This window comes from Pogona vitticeps, chromosome 4 (genome assembly GCF_051106095.1).
Source record: "Pogona vitticeps strain Pit_001003342236 chromosome 4, PviZW2.1, whole genome shotgun sequence".
Classification (NCBI taxonomy): domain Eukaryota; kingdom Metazoa; phylum Chordata; class Lepidosauria; order Squamata; family Agamidae; genus Pogona; species Pogona vitticeps.
In genome coordinates this window covers 24,765,001-24,792,739 of record NC_135786.1, presented here as the reverse complement: position 1 = coordinate 24,792,739, position 27,739 = coordinate 24,765,001, and the positions used below count along the sequence as shown (strand labels likewise).

The following is a 27,739-nucleotide window of genomic DNA, read 5'->3' as shown; positions in this document are numbered from 1 at the left end:
GCCCCCATTGCAGCGGCTTTGGGCCAACTGCGCCTGCGCCTTGGGAGAAGGCGGGGCCGGTTTGTCCGTCGGGGGTGGTACCCAGTGACGCACTACGGCGGCCGGGAATTTCGCGAGGCGGCGATCACTAGTTCGGTTTTGCCCTCTGATAACTCGCCGGGCCGTTGGTGATGGAGTCCGTGGATCGCTGCGCGCATTGCCTGCTGCCTTACCTGGTGAACCGCGCAGTACGGCGACTGATGCCTTGGGGTCTCTTTGCCCTCATGCTGGGTGGATCCTTCGTCAAGGAGTTGGCGCCGCTGCCCGAATCCTACATGAGCAACAAGCGCAACATCCTCAACGTGTGAGGGCTGGGGAGCGGGGCTCGCTCGTACTCCAAAGCTTGTTTGCGAGGGCGACAACTTCGATGGGGAACGGGGGAGGGAGATTTGCTGTGGCGAAAGTAGGGGGCTTACTTTGCTGGAGGGAGGGAGGCAGATTATGGGGAGGTGGCCTTGGTAGCTAGCATGAGGGGGGGGGGAGAGCCATTTGACCACCGTGTTATTTCTTTCCTGCAAATTGGGGCGAAGATCCATGAAGAAGATCACTGCTATTTATTTATCATAATATATATATTGAGTAAAAGCAGTCATTTAATCATTGCAGTTTATCATATATGTGTGTTCTGTTTAGTTCTGAAGGCTGACAATGAGGAACAATTTAGTTAATCTAGTAAAGCAGTAGCTTAACTTGGTTAGATCAAAGTCCCAAATATTTTGTAGGTGTGGCACTACCTTCGGTGTTTTTCTTCTTTGAATCAAGGCTTCTCTCCTGGGCATATGCGTTTCAGAAACTGCCTTTTCTTTAATCAACCTGCTTTAGTTTTGGCTACAGCAAGGGTTGATGATGAGTGGTCCTCCTGTGGGACCACACAGTTTTAGCCAGTTTGGCTAAAGTTGACAAATACTGGGAGTTGCAGCCATACAAAACAGGGAGGGTAGCAGTTTGCCCATCTCTTGTGTGCAATGATTAGCAGTGGCTCTCCAGGATCATGTCTACCTGGCAATGCTAAAACAGAATCTTTGTGTTTCCTTGCAACAGTTATACTCCACACTAAGTTACAGCCCCACTCCAAATTTTGAATTATTATTTAGGACACTTAGCCCATGTGGCATCACAATACATTATTTGCAATTTGTGTGAAATCACAGCCTCTCAGTTTGAGCCTTCTGGTTGTGTTTCACCTGTCTTTTAATTAACCTCAGTTTTGAGAAATGATTCTTGTTGGACTTTGAAATTAAACTAAATTACTTGATTCTCCTATTGCAGGGACTACAGATACCTAGCACAATGGTTTATTTAAATTTTATTTATTTAAAATATTCGTTATCCCTCTCCTGTATCTGCACCAAGTGCACCTGTAATGGTGGCAGGACTGTGAGAAAGGCCTGTTCTGTTGACCTTAACACTCAGGGAGGCTGATAAAAGCTGATATAGATGTTAAGGTCGCTTAGACCTCACAATCTAGAACCTGGAGAATAAGATAGGTTGTGCTTAGAATCTAGAAACTGAGAAATATTAGCTAAGATGGACATAGATGTGATGCAATTGTGATCATTTGATAACTTCTCTTAGTATACTTCTGATCCCTACCAGGAGCTTAATATAGTTCTCTTCATGTTCTCTCTGGCAGCTATTTTGTCAAATTTGCTTGGGCCTGGACGCTGTTTCTCCTCCTGCCTTTCATCGGCATCACCCACTATCTTGTCACTCGGAACCCTATTGTGGTGGCTCAACGTCTCAGCAGTCTGTTGGCTGGTACTGCCATCTGGTATGCATGCACAGGGGTATTCCTGCACATTGAGGATCTCACCGGCAGCTGCTATAGATCATCAGATCTTGATCATCTGCTCAAGGAACATCCCAGCAAACAACAGTGCCAGCAAGCGCATGGTTTCTGGCATGGTTTTGACATTTCAGGACACTGCTTCCTCCTCTCATACTGTATCCTAATGATCACAGAGGAGATAACTGTGATGCACAGTGTGAAAACGTCCCAGGATCCCAGACTACAAAGGATAGTCAGTATTTTATTCCTGGCATTGAGTTGCTTGCTCCTGATCTGGGTGTGGATGTTTTTTACCACTGCTGTATATTTCCATGATATCTCCCAAAAGGTATTTGGTACTTTGGTGGGCCTCTTAGCTTGGTGTGGAACATACAGGTTTTGGTACTTGAAACCATTTTCTCCTGGACTTCCCCCTCGAAGAACTAGCTTGAGTGGTCATAAATCTAATCGTAGTCTATAAAAAAACTTGGTGACTCAGAGATTGATTTAAATTGTATTCTTTATTTGTTAAACTAGTTTTTAAGTTGGTTAATTACAAACTTATTTAAAGGGAGGAGCAAAAGACCAAGTATATATTTATATATTTTATTCTAACTTGAAGTTGTTGTCTGCTTGCAGAAAGAAGCATGTTGTTGTGGGAACCTTACTAATGACAAAATGCATGGTTAGCCTCCTTGGCTAACTTGATGAAAACACTAGTGACTAGTATTAGTATTGGAGTTTGAATTCCAGTAACATGGAAAGAAGAAAACTCCCAGTGTCAGCTAGAGGCTGACAGGCTCTACAGGAAGCTGATGTCATACACTAAACAAACAAGCAAACATACAAACTGCTTGCTGCGAAAATATAGCACCTGACAAGAAAAAAATTTGATTAAGCAAGTTGTCCTGACCAAAAGAACTGCCTGGGTACATGCTTGAGTATTCTGGGCAATAGACAGATTAACATATTGCTTCAAATTATCTTCCTGCCTTACTATGATATCTTTGAGTCAATGATAACCTTGATGCAAAATGAGGTTTTCTGCTAAAGAACTCCATATGAGGCAATGTATTTGGATTAAGGAGGGTGATTCTCTGACTTGGTGTTAGTTACTGTCATGTTTATCAACAACACAGAAATTGGAACAAAGCAACTGCTCAAGTGAACTGCCATTTCCCCTAGTTTATGAAATATTTTTAGTCTCCAGTCCTTCCCTGTCAAACTGCCACAAAATGACTTTATGCACTGTTTTCTTTGGGCAAAGGGCTTGCATCATCCTTATACAGTACTAGCATTTATTCTTCAGGATTAAAATGCTGATCATCTTGACATGACATGTCTGGCAGTACAACCCCCTGACATGTTACAACGTACTTTATACTTTTAGTTAAAATGCTCTTGTAAAAATAAGGTGTGGGCAGCAGAGTTGCTACATTCACTATGTAACTTTTATCTGACATATTTATTTAGCTGTAATCAAAGTGCAACAGAAAGGTAGTTTTTTTAAACAACTACAGTTTATAGAATATTCTGTATATATAGTTCCCCATAACCATCCTTTATGAAAAAAATCCATAAATTTAACAAAGAAAAATCATACATTTTTAAATTCTAAATTAAATTTTGCAGTATGCTTTGTATCTCACCCATGGCCGTAACCTAAGGTTGAGTGATTAAATACAAATACCCCCTAAGTAGTTTTATTACGCTGTTTGCTCCTTCACTCTTTGAACAGAAATGCAATTGCTTTTAATTTTGAGTACAGTGGTGCCTCGCTTAACGAGTGCACCATTTAACGATGAATCCGCATAGCGATCTAATTTTTAGATTGCTAATGCGGTCGCATTGCGATGTTTTATATGGTAAAACATCGCATTGCGATGATCGGTAAGCATTTCGCTTATTGATCTTCATATTGCGATGTTTTTTTGAACAGCTGATCCGCGGTTCCAAAATGACCACCGGGTGCCCAAAATGGCCACCACAAGTGTTTTCGCGCCCTGCCCTCGCTTACCGAGGGCACGAAAATGGCGGTGCTATGGAGGAACTTCGCTGAACGGTGAGTTTGGGCCCCATAGGAACGCATTAGACGAAGTTTAATGCGTTCCTATGGGTTTTTCCGACCCGTTTAGCGATGTTTTTGCATAGCGATGATTAATCCGGAACGGATTCATGTCGCTATGCGGGGCACCACTGTACTTTTGAAATCCCCAACATTAATAGATGGTATTGTTTTGTATATTGTATCCAGAAGTCCAGATACTTATGAGCAAGAGCTAAGAATCACAAAATTTGCAACTTTTTAGTTCAAGTATCATCCTAGGGAAGTAATTGATTCAGCTCCAATGTTATCAGGAAATTTGACTGTCATCCTTAAAGCCAAAATTGATGGGAATATTTCAATAAGTGGTTTGAATGTTTCATGTTAAGTGTGTGATCCACACACCTATTGAGGTGGAGTATGTTTATTCAAAGTGATATGCAGTTCAAGCTTAAATGCATTTACTTATAAGTAAATACCTTTGAGCTTCTATGGTAGTTACTTCTCAAATTATCCGGTGTCATGTGTGGCATATTGACCTGATTCACATAGGTTTTCCTAGCCATTTTCCTTCCGAAGGTTGCCCTGAACTTAACTGCGAAGTTGCTTTTTAAAACCCTGGTCCCAATACACCTAGCAATGAGGAACATATACATTGCAAGTGTACATGGCAGGAATGTTAAGCACCTTAACAGATCACACTCTTAGTATTTAGGATTCTGCTATTTATATTTTGAGGGATTAAAACAACTTGTACAAATGTGCCAAATTTCAATGACATCTGTATTGCACAAAGAGTTGGTGTGCACGGCACTTTTCATGACTGAAAGCAATTTAGACTATCATTACCCATGTGAAAGGCAATGGGAATAACCACAGAGGTCATATGGGAACCTTAGATTTATAGGATGGCCATGAAATACAGTGGTGCCTCACTTAGCGATGTTGATTCGTACCGAAAAAATCACTGCTAAGCGATAACATTGCTAAGCGAAATAAAAAAGCCCATAGAAACGCATTAAAATGCGATTAATGCATTCCTATGGGCTTAAAACTCTGCTGAGCGAAGATCCTCCATAGCGCCGCCATTTTCGGTGCCTCTAAAGCAAGGAATCCGTTCCAAAAAAAGAGCGGGCGGCCATGTTTTTTCCCCGGTGGCAGTTTTGATACCGCCGATCAGCTGTGCGAATATGGGGGCTTTGCGATGATCGCTTCCCTGCGATCATCGCAAAGCGGAAATACCCATAGGGACCATCGGAAAGCAATCGCTTTTGCGATCGCAAAAAGTCCATCGCAAAGCGATTTCATCGCTATAGAGAGCGATCACTATGCGAGGCACCACTGTAAATTGGGACCATGCTATTTATCATTGGTCTAATGATAAATAGCAGAGTCCCAATTTATTTAGTTTCATTTTTGTGAGCTATCTTGGCCATCCTGCAATAAAGGTAAAAGCCAAGTATTAATAAATCAAGCTACATGTTGGATGAGATAACTGTTGCCTCTACTATGGTACTACTATTCCCAGGAAGTGTTCAAATGAATTGCAGTGGCTGTAATGTTTCAGCATCCAAGGACACAATGACCTTTCTGCCACACATTTTGGTACTGAGGATTCCTCTAAGCGACTTGTTGATGGTGAAAACGTGCTGAGAACTGATTCTATAAGTTACATTTTTCCGTTTGGCAATGTTTTGCCCCATTATGCTATAAGCAGTAAGCTTACATTTATTTTTTTAAAAAAGGTTTCTAAATATTGTGTGCTGGAATTAAAAAATAACAGCATGAATTGAAATGCCTTCTCTTTTTATTATTTATATGCATATATTTTCATAAGCTTATTCGATATGTTCGAATAGTCCTGTACATATTTTCTTTTGTCTGGGTGTATTAAATATTAGAACTGGTGGCTGAGTTTGGCTTGATATGATATATCAATGCTGGTATTTAAAAACCTATTTTATGTTTCTCTTCCATCCTCCATATGATACTATTAATGTTTTAATATTTGCATCATGTCAGTTGCTTTTTTTTCCCCCATGGCTGAACAAATCAAATTCATTAACAGTGAGTGTGTTCATTACAAATAATAATTACTGTTTGTATAGTGTTAATGCCTTGATCTTAGACACATTTGACAGAAATAATTTGCATTTATTTCATTAAAATTTCACTCTGAGTAAACCACAGGGACGTATAGACAACTTTGCCCTTGCCAAAATGAACACTAGAGGTCATGCCATAGAGTTCTTTTTTTTTCTTTCAGTAGCATGTTACTGGTCCTTCTGAAGTTGGGAATCTCCATAAATATTTCTAGACATTAGACCCTTAGGATGAGATGGCTGGACAGTGTCTGCGAAGCAACCAACATGAAATTGACAGAACTCCGGGAGGCAGTGGAAGATAGGAGGGCCTGGCGTGCTCTGGTCCATGGGGTCACGAAGAGTCGGACACGACTAAACGACGACAACGAATACAGATCCAGTTGAATATAAAGAAGCTTTGTTTGCATGCCTCCAGCCACTCCCAGACCTCCCACATCACTGCCTTCCATATCTGAGTTCACTATTGGAGATGGAATATGCTTAGCAACAATGGTATTTATTAAGTTTGCATTTACTTGTAAAACAGGAACATTATGAATGGGTAAATAAAACCTTTCTTCTAAACTGGAATCAAGCAGTTTCTTTACTGGTCTCTTTACTTACTTCACCTCTCTGCCCTTGTTAAATCATCCCAGTCCATTCATTATCTGGAGGCTCACTTGAGATGCTGTACGCTCAAGTGTTGCAATAGGGATGGTTTGTATTTATGTTTGATTGTTTGAAGGAGGGAATGATACCACCTCCTCTCTTCTAGAGGCAGGAGGTTTGGCGACAAGCCCATCTCCCAATGGCTAAGCCAGGCTGAAGGTTTTTGAATTGAACCTGCTCTCACTCCCCCTTTTCTAGCTCCTTTCTCTCGCCACTTATAGAAGAATTGCATCTCTCAGTGACTTGCTGCATAACAATCTGATTCTTGTGTCTTCAGGGACTATTTGCAGCATTGAGGTATTGTGAGAACAGGTCCTGGTTGTGTGGCAGAAAAATATCTGGTGTAACAGACAAGGTGGTATGTTGTCACGTACGTGTATGATTCACATATATTTCTGCTAGTTCCAGCCATACTAAAAATAGAGGTATAAGAGTGGGTTTGCATATGTAGAATCACATTTTTCTGTCAGTGGACTGCAGTGGATCTTGAAGGGAAACAAATTTCCCTGGTCTGGATAGCACCTCATGCCAGCAGCATGGTATTCTATGTTGCACAGATAAAGGGTGATTTTATAAATATTTAGATATTTTCCATTTCTTAAATTTTATTTAAAAGCTATGCTCCAAATTTTCTTTTAAACTGAGTTTGTACATATATGCAACTTTCCTCACCTACCTTGATTCCCACTTTGTTGTAATGTGCTTGTCAAGTTGTCTCGGACCCTATGAACAGCAATCTTCAAAATATCCCATCCTGAACAGCCTTGCTCAGCTCTCGTAAACTCAAGACTGTGGTTCCTTTAGGGAGTCACTACATCTCATATTTGGTCGTCTTTTCCTGCTGTCTTCAACCTTGGCCAGCATTATTTTCTTTCCCTGAGAATTCTGTCTTCTCATAATGGGGACAAGCCTGTTTCAACATTTTTGCTTCCAGTGATAGTTCAAGCTTGATTTGATCGAGGAGCCACTTCATCTTTCTCCTAGTCCTGGGTATCCACAGAGTCTTCTCTAGCACCACATTTTGAATGAATCAATTTTTCCCTGTCAGCTTTCTTTACTGTCCAGCTTTCACACCCATACATGGTGATCAGAAATACCAGAGTGTGGATAGTCTTGGTCTCCAGTGACACATCCTTAAACCTGATGCTCTTTTCTAAATCCCTTTATTGCTGCCCTTCTGAATCTTAGTCTTCTGATTTCATGGCTGCAGTCTCCATTTGGACTGAACCAAGGTATACAAAATCTCTTAACTATTCCAATTTCTTCATTTCAACATTAAAGTTGTATAGGTTCCACTATTTATGTATAATGCAATAAACCTGTGCAATACATATCCATGTATATTTTGTGTTTGTCGTTTTGATCTTTGGACGTTTGCAAAGAAACGCCTGTTGTTTCTTCATGTTCTGAGTCTGTTCAAAGGTTATTTGTAATCTAGGTTTATAGACAGTAGTTTCTAAGTCTTTCTTACACTCTGATCACTGCTGTAGCACATGATTGTATCTTGCTCACTAGGATAACTTAAGCTGCAATTACATACAAGTGGGGTCTCGACTTACGAACTTAATCCGTATTGGAAGGCAGTTCTCAGGTCAAAAAGTTCTTAAGTCGAATCTGCATTTCCCATAGGAATGCATTGAAAACCATTTAATCCGTATCTGCTCTTTTCGTCCATAGAAACTAATGGGAAGCTGCTATTCCATCTTCTGCCACTAGAGGGGGATATTTTTCTTCTTTTTTCCTTTTAACCTAAGATGACTTAGCTTTAAAAAAAAAAGGAAAAAAGAGTTCGTAACTCGAATCTAAGTTCGTAAGTTGAGTCCATATATTCCTATGAGAGCTGTTCGTAAGTCGAAACGTTCGTATGTCGAGCCGTTCGTAAGTCGAGACCCCACTGGTAAATAAAAATAAGGAATATGAAAAAATGTATAAGAATCTTGCACCTAAATTAGGGATAGGCAAAATACAACCCTTCAGATGTTGAACTGCAACCTGCATTAGCACTAACCAGCATAAGCAATGGTGAAGAATGCTGGGAGGTGCAATGTAATAACATCTGAAGGGCCACACTTTGCCCTGGACTGAATTCAGTTGTTACTAACTGGGAAGTTTTTAGCCTAAAATTCCATCTTGTGGCTATTAAGGGGTACTTCAGTGGTGTTTAGCATAATCAAGCTATTGTAGTATAAAGATGCATTGTTCTGTGATTCTCTGCGCATGTGTGGAATGTCCTAAAACAGATTGTTACTCGATGCCTCTTTGGCTAAAATCTTATCTTTATGCTAAAAAATGCTAATGATAGTACTTAATAAAAAGACATGCCTCCGGAGAAGAAGGTAGACATTTTGTAGACATTTTTTACAGGCAGACATCTTCATCGATGATATGCCTCATAACTAAAGACTGCAGTCTGTCTTCATTCTATCAGAGATCTTTCCCTGGTTTTCATGCAGCTGCTGCTTGGGCTGGCTTCCGAGTGGCGGTTCCCTGGGGATTTTCCCCACAACTAACTAGAATAGATCCACCGTTTCAACTGAATTTATGCAAGTGATTTACCAAATTTCCATTGATTCAATGGGTCTTTTCTAATTGGGATTAACAATTGTGTTTAGCTCTGTCTTTTTGAGACTTCTGATATCTGAACATGGCAGTCTATAAAGTTCTTGAATAATGAAAGTAAGATTGACAAGTTACACCAGCAGAGAAAGTTGGCAGCTCAATTTTAGAACCCTCTAACCCCTTGTGAGTGTCACTGAGCAATGCTATACAATTGAACTAGTTTAATAAGTCCTTCGTTCATGAAGAGCCGTATGACAGACCCATTGCTCACTCAATACTGCTGAATTAACTGAAATGTACTTCCAAACAAGAACACAGATTCCCACTTATCTGGGAGTAAATCCCATTAGACTTAATGGCTGAAATCTCAGTGGTTTATTATCTGGCTGCGTAACCCAGAGGTTGGGAGTTCAATTGTCCACTGTGCCTCCTATGAAGTAGAGTCAGCCTATGTGGCCCTGGACAAACTGTGCAGTCGCAGGTCATACCAGAAGGGAATAGTAAACCACTTTTGAGTATTTTCTACCTGAGAAACCCTGAAATGTGTAGCCATAAGTCAGAATTGACTTGATAGCACATTATTATTTTGACTTCCACTTTAATCATGGGGAAGCAGTTGGGGGGCACAGGATGGGAGGCTTTATTTTCCAAAAATTGTCCCTGCCAGCACAATTTTACTTCTGGCAGCAAATTTAGGAAATTAAAGATCCTTGACCCATGACCACCAGCAGCTCTCGTACAATGAATGGATCCCATAAGAGCCTCAGGATCTGCAGGGGAGGGGGATAAGAATTTTTTATTTCTGAAAAATCAGTGGCTGATGAAATCATTGGTTTTTCCAATAGTATCACAAACGGTTTCAGACGTTGCGTTGTATTTGATTACTTGGTGGTAGTTGCCTTCTAGAGTCGCGTTAATCTGTTAGCAAATATGTTATTTCACCCAAAATGAGCCTGTGGTGCTACATCCTGTCTTAAATAATGATGGGGCATAAGGAGAACTTGTCTGTTTGATTGCTTTCGCCACTTAAAGCAGTGCAAATAATGCATGTCATAAATATGGTAATGGTCAACATATGGGGGGGCATTAATCACTTTAGAACATCTGACATTTCTTTCTCTGGTACTGTCAGTTATCTCATGGCACATCGGCTCTATGGGCCTCATCAAAGAACAAAGATTGGGTGGGCTATAAATGTTTTAAATAAAATTGCTCAATCAATTGAACTTAGTAGAGGCAGGATGATCAGCTCTGGAGGTAAAGAGATTAAAACAAGGAAACACATTTGGATGATGTTGAGATACTGAGGATTATACAAGATCTACTGCTGCCATTTGCACAAAACTGCAGAATCTGAAAAGCACATAAAATATTGGGAAACAAATACTGTACCTGTAGTCAGAGGTCTTAAGTTCTACTGGTACTCCTTCTAGCTCAGTGTTGTCCACAGTACTGCCTTCACCTGGATGCTCCTCGGTCCTCCATGTCAATAGGAAAATTAGTCCATAGTGCCCCTAAATGTTATTTCCTTCCCTGTTCTAACCACTACAACAAATGTACAAGTGAGCTAATTCAGTGCCCTTCAAACTTCGCGAACAATGATATTTCACTTTTAGGAAACAGAGAGCAGTTGGCACTTTTTCAAGGTTTCAAATGCAGTCAATGTCTGCAGTTTATCAGAAAAATCTTAAGTGGTATAAAATAATAATCATATGCTATCAAGTCAATTCTGACTTATGGCAACACTTTTCAGGGTTTTCCAGGTATGGAATACTCAGAAGGAATTTACAATTCACTTCTTCTTGGGCATCCTGGGTTTGTGCAGCTTTCCCAAGGCCACACAAGCCGGCTCTTCTCTCAGGAAGCACAGTGGGGAATTGAGTTCCCAACCTCTAGCTCCACAACCGGATACCTAAGCCAATGAGCTATATATTAGGTAAATAACTCGAGACACTTACCATTCAAATCAAATCCTACTGCTTTAAAAATCTGGTGGTGAGGCCTGTGTAAGGGCAGGGCCAAAAATAAATTTCCTGGAAAATTGCCAACCAACTTCTAAAGCATGCAAAGGGTATAAATAAATTAAATTATTAAGGATAGCTTGTCATGTTATTCATTCCTTCTTGTAGATTCAAACTCCAGAGGTTGCTAGACTAGTATTCCTGTCAACCCAGCCAGTTTGGGCTTCCGTGGGGCATGATGGGTGTAGCAATTTGCTAACATTTGGAGGACTACAGGTGGACGATCAGCTCACCTGTTTACTGTACAGAGTAGTTCAGGCAATGAAAAAAAGGGGGCAGTGCTTGGTGGGACAGATTAAGGAAATTTGTTACTGCTGAGTGGGAAGGTTCAGCTTCTGTCATCTACATGCCACAATAACAACAATCAAGACAATTCTGACTTACATCAACCCTTTTCAGGATATTTCAGGTAGAGAATGCCCAGAAGTGATTTACTATTCCCTTTTTCTGGGGACCCCTGGGGACTGTGCAGCTTGCCCATAGTCACACAGGTTGACTTAACCCACAGAAGGCACAGTGGGGTACTGAACTATCCGCTGAGCTATCCAACCAGTACATGACCCAAAGGCTCTTGAAGTCAAGTTACTTTGACCTGTGCATTAAATATGTGCCTGAGTAAACCCCAGGTAAAGAAAAAAGGTTTGTTGCTGTCATGTGGGATGTCACACCTGATCCTTAAGCGCCATGCAGCAACTCACAATTTAGGCTCCCAATGGGTGGCAGTGGCAAGAAATACAGTTTCCTTTATGGTAATAAGATAAACAATATTTAATTCATCTCATAACAATACTTTAGAAATAATACTTTAAATATTCTCAGAGATGATGACGAAGATGGTGACTCATAATCACCATCTAATTTCAGCTAGTACTATAAATATGCCTTGAGGCTGCCCAAGGCAGTTCCCCACTCCCTGAAAGAGCCTCATACAAGGGAAGAAGCTATGTCAGAAGACTCTGTTGCCAGCTGCCTATCCTATTTTAAGACTGCAGTGAAGGAGATGAGAGGGAAAACCCTTTTTACCAAATCAAATACCAACTACTGTATAAATTCATTTCATATGAAATATATCTGTTGCACTGCCGAACAATAACGCATACAAGGTCAAATGCCCCTCCCTGGTATTCAAGGTCAAGATCTTATTCTGAAATCCAAGATTTCGTGTTTTCCACCAACCACCCCCTTCATAACGGCTACTTTCTAGGGTGGCAAATTTCATTCTGTCTCAGAATCACATCCTTGACCTGGAAGTCCCAGTCCTTACTATCAAACATAGGATGGCTAGCTACGATTAATAGAGTAGTAAAAGAAAAGGCACATACCGAAAGGCATCCTAGTATTTGTAATTATTTCTTGTAATTCAGGGTGCTAATGTTATCAGATGAAAGGCACTGTTCCAACTTTTCTTTCTTAGCAGATTCTTTATGGAAGGAAAACAGATGGAAGAACCTTGTAATGGGAGGATTAAAAAGTGGAGACAATTATGACATTTGAAACCCTGCCACCACTAAATAAAATTCTATGAATAAGGCTAGGCAATTATATGACAAAATCCTTGTCTGAAATGCACCAGAATCATGGCTGAAAGCTAGAGACCCATCCAACACTAGACTCTGTTAAAACAGACAACCAAGCATGTATGTGTACATAATTTACTCTTGAAAATGAGTCAACTGAGGCTTAACACATTTAGAAATGTAAAGCCATTACTCCTCCCATATGGTTTATTCAGATTCTTGGAGGCTTTTTAAAGCATGAGTAGCAGTGATGCTCATTACTCTTTCCAACATGCAAAAGGCACAAGAAAGTGAGAAATGTGATTTTTTTTTCTGTGCAAAGTGTTTCTAAGAAAAATACAGAACAGAAAATGGTTGGTAAAATCTCAAGAAAGAAAGACAAAAACAAAATAAATCTTTTGGAAATGGCTTGAAACTCATGAAAACAGTTATGTTGTTATGAGTCCAGAAAGGCTCCATTGGTGAAGGATGCTTGGCAAATTCATGAAAGCAACTTGAGGCAGACTCCTTGTTAAGACAGAAATTCACCTGCAAAATCAAGGGTTACAATCAGAAAAAACCATCGGCCATTGGCTGTAAGATACAATTAAAAAATTAAAAAATTGAAGTAGAAAGTGGATACATTCTAAGCGCAGGTCAATAAAAATACAAGATCCAATGGAAATGTTGATACAAAGAGAGAGACACACGTCCACAAATAACTTTTTTCCACCTTAACTGAGAACTTCACAAACTACTGTGGTCTAATTGACAGTGTCCATTCTATTTCCTCTTTTTTTTTTTAAAGCTTCCATCTTACCACAACACTACAACACCTCCTAGGAAAGAAAGGTCTCTGCTATTTGCACCTGTGAAAAAATGTGCTATGTGGCCAACAAACATTCAAAAAACTATGAAAAGGTACAGAAGGAAACCCCATTTTTCCATTTTGTGTTACTGGGGTTACCCTAGCTTGTCGATGGGACTTGCTTGTGCTAGAGGGCAGTTTTGCTCCGCAGTGGTTGTGTAAAGCATCAGGACACATCCACTGCTTATAGTTTTACAATACTTAAACCTTTAAAAAAGGCATTATACAAGTTGAATATTTTTGTTGACTTGCTTCCTTGCAGTATAAGTTTTCTACTTCTAGACTATGGAATGTTACATTAACAGCATAGTTATTCATATTGGCTTCAAATTTCGTTACAATTACTGAAAATTCCTCATGGGTTCACACAGCACAGAGACACCAAACAAAATACTGGAACAGCCAGCATTATATGTATTTTTTCTTTAGATACCAATAAGCAAAATAGCCCATCCCCCCTAGAGATCCCATAAGGAAGGACGCTCCGAAAAAGGATGGAGGTTTCCGTTTGACCAGCCTGAAGGCATTGGGTACCACTGCTGAGAGAAGCGTGGTGTGTATGTCTCCCAAAACTTTCCTGAAGGCAAAACGTTTTTGTATCCTTTCAAAGAAGTTCTGTAGGTTAGGTCTGCTGCCATCTTCCCAGAATTTCTTAGAGAGTCCTAGAAACTTGAGACGGTGCAATGTGGCTCCCAGCAAGATGTCAGCCAAGGTAAATACACATCCACAAAGCCAGAGTTCACATTTTTGTCCTGGAGGATAAAGCCGCCAAAAGAAAAATCAAAGTTACAAATATAATATCTACAGGACATACAATCTATGTATACTGTATGATACACAGTTTAAAAAATACAGCATGTTTAACAGATGTCTACCATATTTCTGGCCATTGTGTAATTTCACTCCCCCTTGGCATGTGATCCAGAGATCCCAGCCTCCTCAGTTCGAGGTTAGGACTATTTCCAGAGGAGAAGCCAGAGGGGTAGTCAGTAGCAGCAGAAATAAGTGTATCTTAAAGACTAGCAAACTTCAATGACATACATTTTGGTGGACTACAGCCCACTTCTTCATAGGCATATTAAGACCATTCTCTCAGTCTGACTGAATTTTTGGACCTTGCTCCCTCATAATTCCCACCAACCTAGCGGTTCGAAAGCATGTAAATGCAAGTAGATAAATAGGGACCACCTTGGTGGGAAGGTAACAGCTTTCTGTGTCTAAGTCGCACTGGCCACATGACCACGGAAGATTGTCTTCAGACAAAACGCTAGCTCTATGGCTTGGAAACGGGGATGAGCACCGCCCCCTAGAGTCAAACACAACTGGACAAAAATTACCTTTACCCTCATAACACGTTTGTTCCTTAAATCCTCATTGCCAGCAGCATGAAAGAGATTGAGATTTTTATCCTAACTGTAAGTGCTCCTTTTTTAAGTTTATTAATATTTATTCTTTATTCATGTATTTATTATGTTTACAATGCTCAAAGAGGGAGAAACGACTGGCCTAAGATCATCCAGAGAACTTCACAGCCAAGTGGGAGGAATGAATCTGCATTATTTGTCAATATAGTTGTACCCGTGTGTGATGTCTGGCCAGTCATTATCATTGTTAACTAAAACAAAAGGGCATGAAGTACAAATGGCTGACACATACACAGAAATGTAAATCATATATGATTTCCCACATGCTTTGTGATAAGAAGCTTGATGGGGTACTGAAACCCCATTCCCTTCACTAGGGATCATCAGCAACCCCAAAGCAGTAGACTCTTAGTTTGGCTTGTAATTTTGACCCACACATTCCAGTTACTATTGAAAGCACAGTGTCTAAAAATGTAATTTTTAAAAAAGGAAGCTGAAGTTCTCTGGAATAATACTGAAGATTTTCTGTGCTTTTGTATAATTAATCCTAGATGCAATACTGTCTACAAGTACATATAGGGATGGTCTCAGTTGTAATGCAACCTAATATATCTCCACAATGTAAAGTCCAAATAATGTATCTATTTTCCTTTGCATACATTTTATGTTTTCTGTATGATGTCGAAAGACAGCTTACAAAATCACGATATAAGCATTTCCTATTTTGCCCACATAGCAACATATTGCATTCATAATAATTGGTTATTTATTTATTTTTCATTGTTATGTCTGTCACCTTGGCATTTCTGCATGTAGCTTGCAAAGGTTCTCAAGGGTATCTCGTGAGAGAACAGAAGTAACTTGAGCTGTACAAGCCCCAGTGACTTTCAAAGTCTCCAAGATAGGCCGTACACAGGCTGGCTTTTGAATGCACTGACAGGTGCAGTTATTAGAAATGTCACGTCTGCGTTGAGGAGGGCTAATCTTGAATAGCCACCATCTCTTCTGGGAAGGCTGTTCAAAATGTCTCTTCTAAATGGAGAGGTTCCTGCTGTGTGAACAGTGATTTGCTTGACTAATGTATATTTGCATATTTTCAAAGGCCAGAACTACTGTATCTCTTCCCAGGGAACAGGTAGAAAGCAGCTGTGGAAGGCTTTCTAATAGGAAAAAAAATCTTCAGGGAAAAAAGGTTAAGAAGCCTATAAAAAGAAAAGAAAAATTCCACCCAACTTGGTAAGTCCTAGGATTGTAGAGCATTTGAGTGGGATCTGGAAGATAAGATTCAAGTCATTTTCAGATATGTTTTTCCACCTAAACCTGGGATTATTTTCTTGATCTTTCAAAGCACGTTTTAGATCCATATGAAACACCATGCCTACATGTCTGTTTTCAACCCCTGCTTCTTTCCTCTTTTTCCTACCTGTTTTAATGTTTTGGATGCCTCTGTTCTGACCACACAATGTGCCTCTGTTTCTTGCAAGCAGATCAGCTGCTTGGCCCTGAGTGTGCAAAACCTTCTTAGATACCAGAGGACTGATCCTGCCATTAAGGCTGGGATGGCATCAATTCTGTGTTCCATCAGCAACTTGGGGTATCTAGCCGCCTAGAGTGGTCGAAATGACTAGATAGGCGGGGTATAAATACAATAAATAATAATAATAATAATAATCTGTGTGTGCAATTTATTTTTGAAATACATGCTTTGCAGAATCTCCCCTTTTCCTAGAAGGAGTGCTTAGTATCTTTCAGATAGAAAGGCCAGGGGTCAAATCATCCAAGCTGCATATGCAAAAGATGCCCAGACACTCAAGGACACTCCAAAACAAATTATCCATGTTGGTTTCCCTATGTCATTATTTGGATATTTAAAATAAAATTTCACTTTCTTTGATTTGGTATTCTGATGTGTAATTTCTCTGTATGACACTTGGAAGTTTTCTTCTTGAATAAAGAGCAGTTGATAATAAAAAAAACCAAGCATTGGTCAGTTATCTCCGAATTTTATGTTGTAAAATGTCAACAGTACACTTAAATGTTATTAGCGATAGTTTTCAAAGAGGTAGCTAAGTTAGTCTTTTTCAGCACATATAGCAAAGGTAGAAGGAAAAGAGTTGTTGCATCTCAAAAGATAAGGAGATTTTATTTCAGTGTGAGCTTTTATAGATTGTGTCTGGAAAAATCAGGAAAAGAAAGAATGAATGAACGAACAAACGAATGAACAAATAAATAACATGTTGTGTTATTTAATTTACATGTGTCAGTGTGAACTTTCATGGATCAAGTCCACTTACTCAGACACAGAAATTGGAATTGTATTTGAGGAACTGGATTTTAACCCATGTAAACACACGCTGGACTAAATTTGCTCATCTTTGCTACAACTCTGTTAGTGATAGAAGCTGTAATTTTTAAGGAGTGCTGTGAGCAGAATGCATCAATATGCTCCCCTCCACTCAGCAACAGAATAACACCAATAAATAATGGGCATAATTGGTTGGTTATATTTCTATCCTACCTTTCTTTCAAAAAGTTCAAGAAAGTTTCCTTGGCTCTCTTCCTCCTCCCTTTATCCTCACGACAGCCATTTGGGGCAGGCCAGTCAAGAGAGTGTGAAACATCAGGGAGTTTCACGGCTCACTGAGGATTTGAACTTGGAATCTCCAAAATCCCAAATGTAATAATTACTGCACCATGTTGGCACTCATGATGCCAGTGATGTGAGGGAGTCCAGATGTGGAGCTTGCAGGACATGCTTAGCACCACTGCCAGGCTATTCCTTGAGTCTTCATCACAACACTGCTGTAATATCTAGGGGAGGGGTGGCCCGTGGCAGTGATGTCTCATACATATGGTCTCTGCAGTGCTATTCGCTTACTTACACCAAACATCTATTCTCTTAATGTACTTTGTTAGTGGGGATACATAATTCATATGGGCAGGCTATTACATGTGGGCAGCTGATTTTCAGGTTTGCACAGTGCTGTCTCTGAGAGTTGGGGTAGCTCAGTGGATGAGAGTGTTTTAGTGAGTTGGATCTGCCGGTGCAATAACTCAGAGTATCACTGATAAAGTTACCTGCCCTACCATTTCTGAGTAGTTTACACCTATAAAACCTGGGGGGGGGGGGTCACCATAAGGCAGAATGAATTAGGTGGCACAGAATTATTATTTAGTGCTGCCTTCTCATCCCCACCAGCTGCTTTCATCAGCACACATACGAGCATCAGCAGAAGTTTGTAGGTTTACTCAGCTTCACCACTACCACCATCCAAGTCCATTTAAATCTTGGGCAGAAGAAATGGAGCTGCCAGAGCAGGTGAGATTAAATTTGGCCATATGGCAGGGGTCCCATTCACCTTGCCAAGTGGTGCTCATCAAATTAAAACATTGGCCTTCCAAATATACAAAACAAAACAAAGAAAACCAAAGAGTCCCTCCCGATAAAAATTTCCTACCCTCTAGATAACAATAAAAACATAAAAACAAAATTAAAATATGTTAAACTTGAAAATAATTACATCATAAAAACAATTTTGCTGGATGTCCTGTGCTACCAAATAACGTGACGGATGATCTTTAGTGCTGTCTATGGCAGACTTTAAGTGTAATCTAATTTAGTGGGCAGGGAAAAAGACTGGGTGAGAGAAACAATGGTGGAACAAGGTGGAAACTGTTGTTGCTGCATCCATTCTCAGTGCTTTAGGACCTTTAAGGGTCACTTGTTAGAGAACCTGGAAAGCATTATATGTTACCTAACTTAAAGAGACAGTCCTCACAGTGGCATCCCCAGTCATTCTTGGGTTGTTTATATTTTTTGTGGCAGATTTGAATTGATCATTTCAGTATTTGCATCCACGCATGGCAGGAGAGTATTTGTTGCTGAGATGCACTGGGTTGCCCCAGTACCATCTGTCCACACACATCTAGAATTAATTCTCAATGTCTTGTTCCCAACATAGGCTACCGTTCCCCCCACCCCCCATTGCCTATCTCTACCCTCTACCTTCCTGCTTCACTCTTGCCCCTTCAGCTCCTTGTTTTACCTGCCTGTGGGATGCAGAAAGGTGAGATCAGCTAGCAGAAAAACTCCCATACGGAAAAGCCATCAAATGACATCCAAATCAGAACAAAGCAGAGCAAAAATACAACAGCACAACACAAGGCTTTGAAATAATTGGACAGCAAGGATTTTTGTCTTACTTCGATAGTAGTTTCAGCCCTATATTGTGTAGAGACCAGGAGGGTGGACCGGTATCATGGGAACAAGAACGTTGAACAAATGACCAGTGTGTTGAGGCCCTCAGATGAAAAGGGACTGCCTTTTTAAAAAGACAACTGGCTGCTAAAAGCAAACCTATGTATAAGCTTCCATGATCTCTTTTAGCAGATCCAGAAAATTATTTTGCAATGTGTACCTTGATATTCAATTTTTCTCTTCTCCAATTCAGCTTCAATCTGATCCAGTACCATTGCCAGCTCGCCCAGGATTTTCTTCAAGTAGTTCACATTGTCATGCTCCAGGATTTTGGCCTAGATAAAAGAACAAAAGAGTACCAGTGCACTATTGTCAGTAAAAGCTGTAAATCAAGTCCTGCTATTACAAATCCTGCCTCTGGTATGAAGTCACTGAGGTGCCTGCTGTCCCACAACTTCAATCCCCTCAGTTGGAATATGAAATATAACACTGGGCTACCTTAAAAAATATATTGTAACACAGGAAGAGGGAATTATTCCTGATGCTCCTTTATGGGATAGAAGGAATCAGGGGACATGGCTGCATTCCTGATGTCACTGGCTTCCTCGTCAGATCACCAGCTGAGCTTTTCTAGCTTCACTCCCTGGCACCTTCGCAAAATGCTCCTTTCTTAGCATTCCACAGCATTGGGAGGGCAAGCAAAAACATGGCTGGTTACATTCATGCAGTACTTTGAGAGCTGGCTGAGTATCTTCATTGGGAGTTAGCCCGCTTCTGAAAACCCAGACGTTCTGAGTTCTGAGGTTGGGACTGACTTGCCTCATGAAGCACCGCCTGAGTGCACCCTACTCTCTTTCTAAGAGATCCCTATCCAGTGAATGGAGTAAGGAGGAATCACCATTTTATATCCACCTCTCACCTTGCATATCTTCCTAATTAGAAGGGTGAGTGAGGTGAGGAGGCATCTCCATGTTTTCTCAGATCTGTATTCCCTCTTCACCTTGATTAGCTTTTAGCAGCCCTTTGGGGACAAGGGCGGGCTTCCTACAGACCCTCTATGGGCCTAAGTTCTCCTCACTGTAAGAATTACAACTAGATAATGCACAAGATATCCTTTGAAGGCTGAAAGAACTACCAAAAAGGTTAAACTGATGATGATAAGGGTGGAAAGAAAAGCTAAACTGGCCAGGATTATATCTTCTGAATAAGGAATCTGATTAACTAAAGGTCTGTGGATAAATGAGATGAATAGCAGAGAAAACGTATGCTTCCCATTTTCCCTCATAAGAAATACAAAATGGCTGTTACTTTTGTTTCTCTGTTGGATGTTATCAGAAGTGGATGGAACTGGCAGGCTTAGTAACCTTTAGGAGGAGGTTACGCTAAACAAAATAAAGACAAATAGATGCAGAATGATGCATATTCATTTTCTTCTCCCTGTGATGTTAGGGGCCACATATGAAAATAGCACAAATGAGGGTGGCTTCTGCAGAAGGCTGCTGAGTTTCAGATGGATAGTGAGGATGCAGGGAAGCCAATTTTAAAAGACTTAAAGATACAGTACAGTACACTATTTTGAATTGTTTATGGGTGTCTCACCATGAGTTTCTTCTGTTTGGAAAGGTATGGCTCTGTTAGCTGTGGCTCTTCTTCATGGTCTAGTTTCATCAGGTCTGAGCTTGCATTGACTAAGTGTCCTATGAAATACAGAGACAGAATGGGTTGTGGCATATCTCTCTCAATAGATGACAGCTATATTTAACACAGATAACATTTCAATTTGAACTGCCTTACATGTTGTAGAATTTGAATTAAATACATCAAAAAAAGCAAGAGCAGTAGGAACAGAAAGGAAAGGCAAGGAATAAAACCACTATTTAAAGCCCATACTGTCATTACTGTATCTTTGATTGGCCTTTAAGGAAATTGTTACATCCCCTTGGCAGAATCTAAATTTTGAAATATCTTCTAGGGATTAATAATAATAATAATAATAATAATAATAATAATAATAATAATAATAATAATAATAATAATAATAATAATAATAATAATAATAATAATAATAATAATAATAATAATAATAATAATAATAATAATAATAATTTTGTGCCATTGAGCTGATTCAGACATTTGGTGACCTTTTTCACTGTTTCCAGGTAAAGAGTACAGTGGACCCTCTACTTACGGAATTAATCCGTATTGGAACGGTGGCTGCAGGTCGAAAAGTCTGTAGGTCGAATCTCCATTGACCTACAATGCATTGAAAACTGATTAATCCCGTAACCGGCCATTTTTGTTCCATTTTTGTTCCATTTTGGTTTTTTTTTCTGGTCTGTAGGTTGATTCTCAGGCTGCAAGTCGAACCTAAATTTTGCGGCCAGAGAAGTCTATAAGTCGAGCCGTCTGTAAGTCGAGAGTCCACTGTACTCAGAACTACTCAGACGTTTAACATCCCTTTCTTCTGAGATTGCCATTAAACTATGTAGCTTGCCCAAAGCTGCACAAGCTAGCTGTTCTCCCTGGAGGCGCTGTAAGGAATCTGAATCCCAACCTCTGTCTCTGCAGCCAGATACGTAGCTCATTGAACTATCCAGCCAGCACTCTATTGGGGACGGGGACATTTTCTATTGAAGACTATATTCCTGAAGGGTAGTTTGTCAGGAGTAGAGATGGGCAAAGACCCCCGGTATGGCTATTCATGTTGGTTCAATTCTCGCCTGAACAAGAGTTTGGCACTTCACAGCCTTGCCTCTTCCAGTGAGCCTCCACTCAGAGACGGTGCCTCAGTTCCCCTGCACCGCCTCCTCTGGTTGCTGCCTCTGCGTGGGCACCCACTGGAGGAGGCAGGGCTGTGAAGAACTGGACACCTTTTTGGCCGATAAATAAACCGGCACAAACTGCCAAACTAGTGCTTCATACCCATTTCAAGTCTGGAGCCATAGGCTGGCAGTGGGTGGAGGCAAACAAATGATGGCCAGAACCACTCTTTTTTTGTGTGTCCCTATTTTTCTATTTTCTATCTTCTACGCTGGTAAATTTAAAGAGAAACATCTGGTGTCCAGATTGAGAGGCTGTTGGCAAAGTCATGAGCCCAGTTCCATTAAGAGATTTATAGGTAATAGCTGACACCTTGATATGACCCCAGGAAAATTACAGAAAATTGTGTAACTCACTGGTTCTTAACCTTGGGTTACTCAGGAGTTTTGGACACAAGGTTTCTGGGAGTTGCAGTTCAAAAACATCCGAGTAACAAAGGTTAAGAACCACTGGTGTAAATGATCAAAAAATATCTTCATGTGATCTGATAGCTTGATTCTTCCAGCAAATAGGCAGCCACATTCTGTACTAGGCATAATGTCTGGATACTCTTCAAGGCAATCCCTATCTAGAATGCAGTCAGAATGTTCAGCCTGAGAAGCTACCATAACAGACCTTCTCTGTGTCCACTAATGGAAGCAATACATTATGTGGAGACATGGAAGAGGGCCCTGCCTGACTGTGGAATGCCCTTCCCTTGCAGGTGTGATCAACATCAATGCCAAAGCTTGGCACTCCACCAGACTCCTGTGGCTCATGGTTCCCCCAGGTTGCAGATTTCTGTTTCTATCTCAAGGAAGTGTTCCTACTCTTCTTTCTTTTTATTATCTTTATTCTTACTCTGGAATATTTAGATACAGAGCAGGATAGAAATACTTTAATAAATAAAAAATAAATAGAAAACAGAAGAAAATGTTGAAACAATACTTGTAACTCCTAAAATTGAAACTGTTCCCAAGATATAAATGCCAATGCTTTTCTGCAATCTGATAGGTGGCTCATGAGGGGTTGATAGTAAAGAAGATGGTTATAAGATGGCAAGTTGCTGGGGAGGGAAAAGATTAGTTTATGATTCCTACTACAAGGCACCTAATTCCTACAGAGGGCTGTAATGAGGGATAGATACCTAGGCTGTTCACATAATCATCTCATCTCATCTTCCATGTCTATGGAGTCATATTTTCAAGTTAACATCACCACCCGCCCTTTCAGTCTAATCATTGCCTTTTTCTCAGGTGCGCCTATAGCCATAACATCCCAGTTTTTCTATCTCTGAACGGATTTCTCACAATAAACATCTTTTTCTTTTGCTTAAATTGGTCTTTGCTGCTTTGTCCAAGCACCAGCTTCCAGGCATTGCCAATAAACACTACTGGAACATATACCAAGTTGGTTGACTGATTATTTTAGCTCAGTACTTTTGACACTGACTGGCCACACTTTTCAAAGGAGTCTGCTGAGGACCTTCTTGAAGATACCAGGGACTCAACATGGGTCATTTTGTATGTAAAGTATATACTGTATGAACATTACGTAGTGGCCTTTCCCAGAGCCAGCCTGTGTTGCCTTGGGCAAGCTGCACAGACCCAGGATACCCAAAGAAGAAGGGAGTGGTAAACCACTTCTGAGTACTCACTACCCAGAAAACCCTGAAAAGGGTCACCATAAGTCATAATTGACTTGATAGCAGGCACAAAATTATTATTATTATTATTAACCTGTATTCGAGAATACAGCTCCAAGTATTATTCAGTTAGTGCTTACATTGCAATATAGAATCTATTCAACATTTCACACAGTCAAGTATAGATTGGACTAGAAAATAAAGGTTCTTATGTTTCAAGTAACTAGTTAGTCCAAAGAAGGGATCAGAGTTTAGCAGAAACACTGAGTTGTTGGATGGAGAAAGAAGCTAAGGAACATAAGAAAGAGAAAGTCAGAGTAATGTGTTAGGAAATGAACATAAGTTACTTTACTTGTAGCTGAACTGATCATGCGTGAACCATCTGTCTCTCCCTTTTGTTCTGCACAGTTGGTTTTGGCAGCTTTTAGATTTTAGTGACCTTTGTGTAAATGATGCCAGTTCTGTCCTGAAATGGCATTTGGCCATAGGTATCATTAGCCCAAAACTACCGTATGCCCCGGTTTTCATTTTGTTGCTGCTAATTTTTATTTTAAAAAGTGTCCTTTGTTCGTACAAAGTCGAGACATAATCCTCCACCCACAAATGCACTATTGAGTCAGACACAAGGTGGAAACATAGAACAAAGGCTTCTGTAAAAAAAATATTACAGTTATTAATATATGGCTCTTCAAAGCAAAAGAAGAGTTTGAAAAGGGGTTTCTGCTACATAAAACATATTGCTAACATCTACTCAAATGGTTTCCAGGGTGGTGGTTTGGATCCTGTATACTCTACAGAACTGAATTGATTCTCATGTCCCAGAGTGACCCCAAACTGCATTTACTAATTAAAGACAATGGAGATAAGTATTATAGAAAAAGAATGGAATCACTTACAATCCCATAAACTGCATTTACTAATTAAAGACAATGGAGATAAGTATTATAGAAAAAGAATGGAATCACTTACAATCCCATCCAGGTTCTTCAGTTACAGAAAACTTTGCTTAATATCACTTTTTTGCAGGCTTGAGAATGTTAGAATACTACTACTGGGTCAGATCAAAGTAATCCATCTTGTCTTCTACAAGGCCATGTTTCGTTCAGTGATCAGGCAGATGGTGATGAGCAAGCTACAAAGGATGCTGTTTCACCATTCCCAAATACATATTGGGGGTATATTGCTTTTCTCCATGAAGCTGCTACATAGCCTTCCTAGTACAGGAATAGTGTTTTCTCTATTGTCATTAATGTTTTAATTGAATTCTATTGTTTTATGCTCTCATATTGTTTATTTTCAAATTGCTGCCCACTTTCTTGGTGAGTGGTGTGGAAAGATGATGTAGAAATTCCACAAATAAATATTTAACAAATGACAGATTCATTCCCTGTTCCTGTAAGGTTCAGAATGTCTTCCTTATTCTTGCAGGACTCCATTTCAGTGTTTCTTGAATGAGCAAGGAACTGCAATATTGTGCAGCCTGGGTAAGGAATCAGTGGAGAAAGGCATTCCAAGGACACTAATTTTATTCAGGTGAACAGGAAATTTGGCCTGTTTTTCAAACACCAAGCCCTTTTTAAGAGAAAAAAGGAAAAGAAAATTTGCAATTGTGAATTGAGCACTTGGATCCAGAGTTATTCAGAGTTACAGTAAAGTGTGAAACCCTGGTCTGTGACTGGCAAAGTCCCTGCCTTCGAGTAGAACCAATATTTAAAGACATCCTTCTGGCAGAGTTATATTAGGCATTGTCAATGTTTCATGAATGCTTGTAGGTCAAGTACAGAGCCTGATGCCAATTTGTCCTGTTTTGGTAACTCAATCTGCATACGTCAGAGTTGCACAAGGACACACTCACACACACAGAGAATTTTGCAATAAAAACTGGCTGAGGTTCTTGTCTAGATCCGGGCAATGTGCACTTACTTGAATGTATAAATGAAAGTGACCTTTTGCTGTACAGGCACTTTCCCATTTGCATTGCAACATTTGGTGTGAAGGGAATTTGTATCATCCTTAATCTGTAGGCATCCTTCAGTCTCAAGAGACTATGGTAATGTGCTCTGAATAGAGGTCTTGGAACAGCATCTAGTGTGGCTGAGAAGGCCAATTTGAGAGTGACAATCCCTTCCACACTGAAGACAAATACAATCTGTCCCCTGTCCAGCTCCCTCATTTTGCTGGTTTCAGGACTGCCTCTTTGCCTCGGCCTGCTGAACAAGTGTCTCTTCAAATTGGGAGAGGCTGTGATGCAACGCCTGCCTCCAGGCTGAACGCTCAGATGTCAAGGTTTCCCATCTGTTGAGGTCCGTTCCTAAGGCCTTCAGATCCCGCTTGTACCACAGCTGCAGTCTCCCTCTGGAGTGCTTTCCCTGCACTAGGTAAAGATAAAGGTTCCCCTTGACAATTTTTGTCCAGGCATGTTCGACTCTAGGGGGCGGTGTTCATCCCCGTTTCCAAGCCATAGAGCCAGCGTTTTGTTTGAAGACAATCTTCCGTGGTCACATGGCCAGTGCAACTTAGACACGGAACGCTGTTACCTTCCCACCGAGGTGGTCCCTATTTATCTACTTGCATTTGCATGCTTTCGAACCGCTAGGTTGGCGGGAGCTGGGACAAGCGACGGGCGCTCACTCCTTCACGTGGATTCGATCTTACGACTGCTTGGTCTTTTGACCCTGCAGCACAGGCTTCTGCGGTTTAGCCCACAGCGCCACCACGTCCCTTGTTCCCTGCACTAATTCTTGTATAAGAGAAGATGAGTGTTGATGGCAAGAATCTTTCAGAGAATCCACAAAAGGTGTGATCAGATGGGCATTTGTCCCACTCTGTGGTCCACTGTGGGGATGAGCTGGTTTCTTCCTTTTTTCTGGTGATCAGATGACATAATTCTTAAAGTGAACCAGCCCGTCCCCATAGAATTTCTGTGTGTACCTTTCTAGGTCCTTGTCAGTTAGTAACTGATTTTGGCGAGGGTTGGTGTGGGTAGGATCACTCCACTTTGGTTTGTTTCCAGCACATGTGAGCACTGAGATCAAACTAAAGCAGAGCTTGCAGATATCAATTTCCTGCTTTCAAATTCCCAGTATCATTAAGTAGCTTGTGAAGAGCTTAGCCACTTCATGATATTGGGAAATTAAAAAATGTCATCTGCTCCTCCATGAAAGGGCAGAGAAAGAAAATTTTTAAAAAATTAAAGTCTATTCGGACAGTACTGATGTACTATACCACTTGGAAAATATTTTTTAGAAATTGAAAACTCCCTCCCAGGAGGAGGTCGAGAGAGGATGGGGCAAGGAGGGGGACTGTGTTTTTGTTTTGATGTTTTCTTAAGTGAGACACACTAAATAGGGTCACTTGATGTGTGTATGCCATTTGAATGCAATCATTGCACCAAATGGCATACTAGACATCAACCAAACTTTAAGCCAGATCCAGAAAAATCCAATTCAACTATGCAGACAAACCCTTACTTTAAAGTGTTACATTCATTTGCCTTTTCTCCCCCTTTGCCAAGATGTCATCTTTGAAACTCTCAAAGTAACTAAAAGTCTTCCCTCAAGTAGAGTTGCTTTAACATTCAAATACATATAGATGTGAGCAAAGACTTTTTTTCATCCAGCTGTGCTTACAAGGAAGGAAGTGTTAATTCACCTGAAAGCTCAGCAGAGACCTTGGGAATAAGTTATATGTTAGTCTGTTAGGGTTTTGAATACAAAGGGAAAAAACAACCTAACACCATGCTTCTAATGTAACTGAAGGACATAAACCACAACTAGTCAGGCACTGGTTTAGTCATTGACATGTTCATGGCCGCAGAGATACAAAATTGTTAAGTAATCCATCGACCTCCACTGCACAAAAACATGCAGAGCCGTGACTCTGTTCAACACAAGCTCTTTTCAGGCATTATGCCTGAAAATGTGGAGATAGCTAGGAAGGCAGCAGGAATGTGGGACACACACAAACCCTGCCCTCATGTCCTCTCCCCATCCAGGAGTCACATGGCTCTTCATGTGATGAATGGAAATGCAGCTTGCATTCATCTGAATGTCCTTACAATGCTTCTGTAATCAGGACCCCGACTTGCCAGCACAAAACACACACACACACACACACACACACACACACACACACACACACACACACACACACGATTTTGAATTTTATTACCTTACTCTATCTGTA

General features: G+C 40.4%; 2 protein-coding genes across 2 annotated transcripts in view; one reads left to right on the top strand and one right to left on the bottom strand.

Moving 5' to 3' along the window:
* Positions 1 to 64: 64 nt before the first annotated feature.
* On the top strand, positions 65 to 6,526 carry FITM2 (fat storage inducing transmembrane protein 2). The gene is made up of 2 exons (XM_020789280.3): positions 65 to 343; positions 1,673 to 6,526. The coding sequence occupies exons 1-2, from the start codon at positions 171 to 173 to the stop codon at positions 2,286 to 2,288; spliced, it is 789 nt and encodes a 262-aa protein (XP_020644939.3). The 5' UTR covers positions 65 to 170; the 3' UTR covers positions 2,289 to 6,526.
* Positions 6,527 to 12,872: 6,346 nt separating this feature from the next.
* GDAP1L1 (ganglioside induced differentiation associated protein 1 like 1) overlaps positions 12,873 to 27,739 on the bottom strand; it is a 43,726-nt gene continuing 28,859 nt past the window's right edge. The window contains exons 4-6 of the mRNA XM_072996922.2: positions 20,710 to 20,807; positions 19,331 to 19,445; positions 12,873 to 14,300 (exon numbers count right to left, since the gene is read on the bottom strand). Coding sequence (XP_072853023.1) covers positions 13,957 to 14,300; positions 19,331 to 19,445; positions 20,710 to 20,807 — 557 coding nt within the window. The 3' untranslated portion in view covers positions 12,873 to 13,956. The remainder of the gene's footprint in view (positions 14,301 to 19,330; positions 19,446 to 20,709; positions 20,808 to 27,739) is intronic.

What these genes read in the sequence shown, in the direction of transcription:
- FITM2 (XM_020789280.3), top strand. Translation starts at nt 171, where the DNA reads ATGGAGTCCGTGGATCGCTGCGCGCATTGCCTGCTGCCTTACCTGGTG. An exon ending in AAGCGCAACATCCTCAACGT is followed by an intron (nt 344 to 1,672) that starts GTGAGGGCTGGG and finishes TCTCTCTGGCAG; the next exon opens with CTATTTTGTCAAATTTGCTT.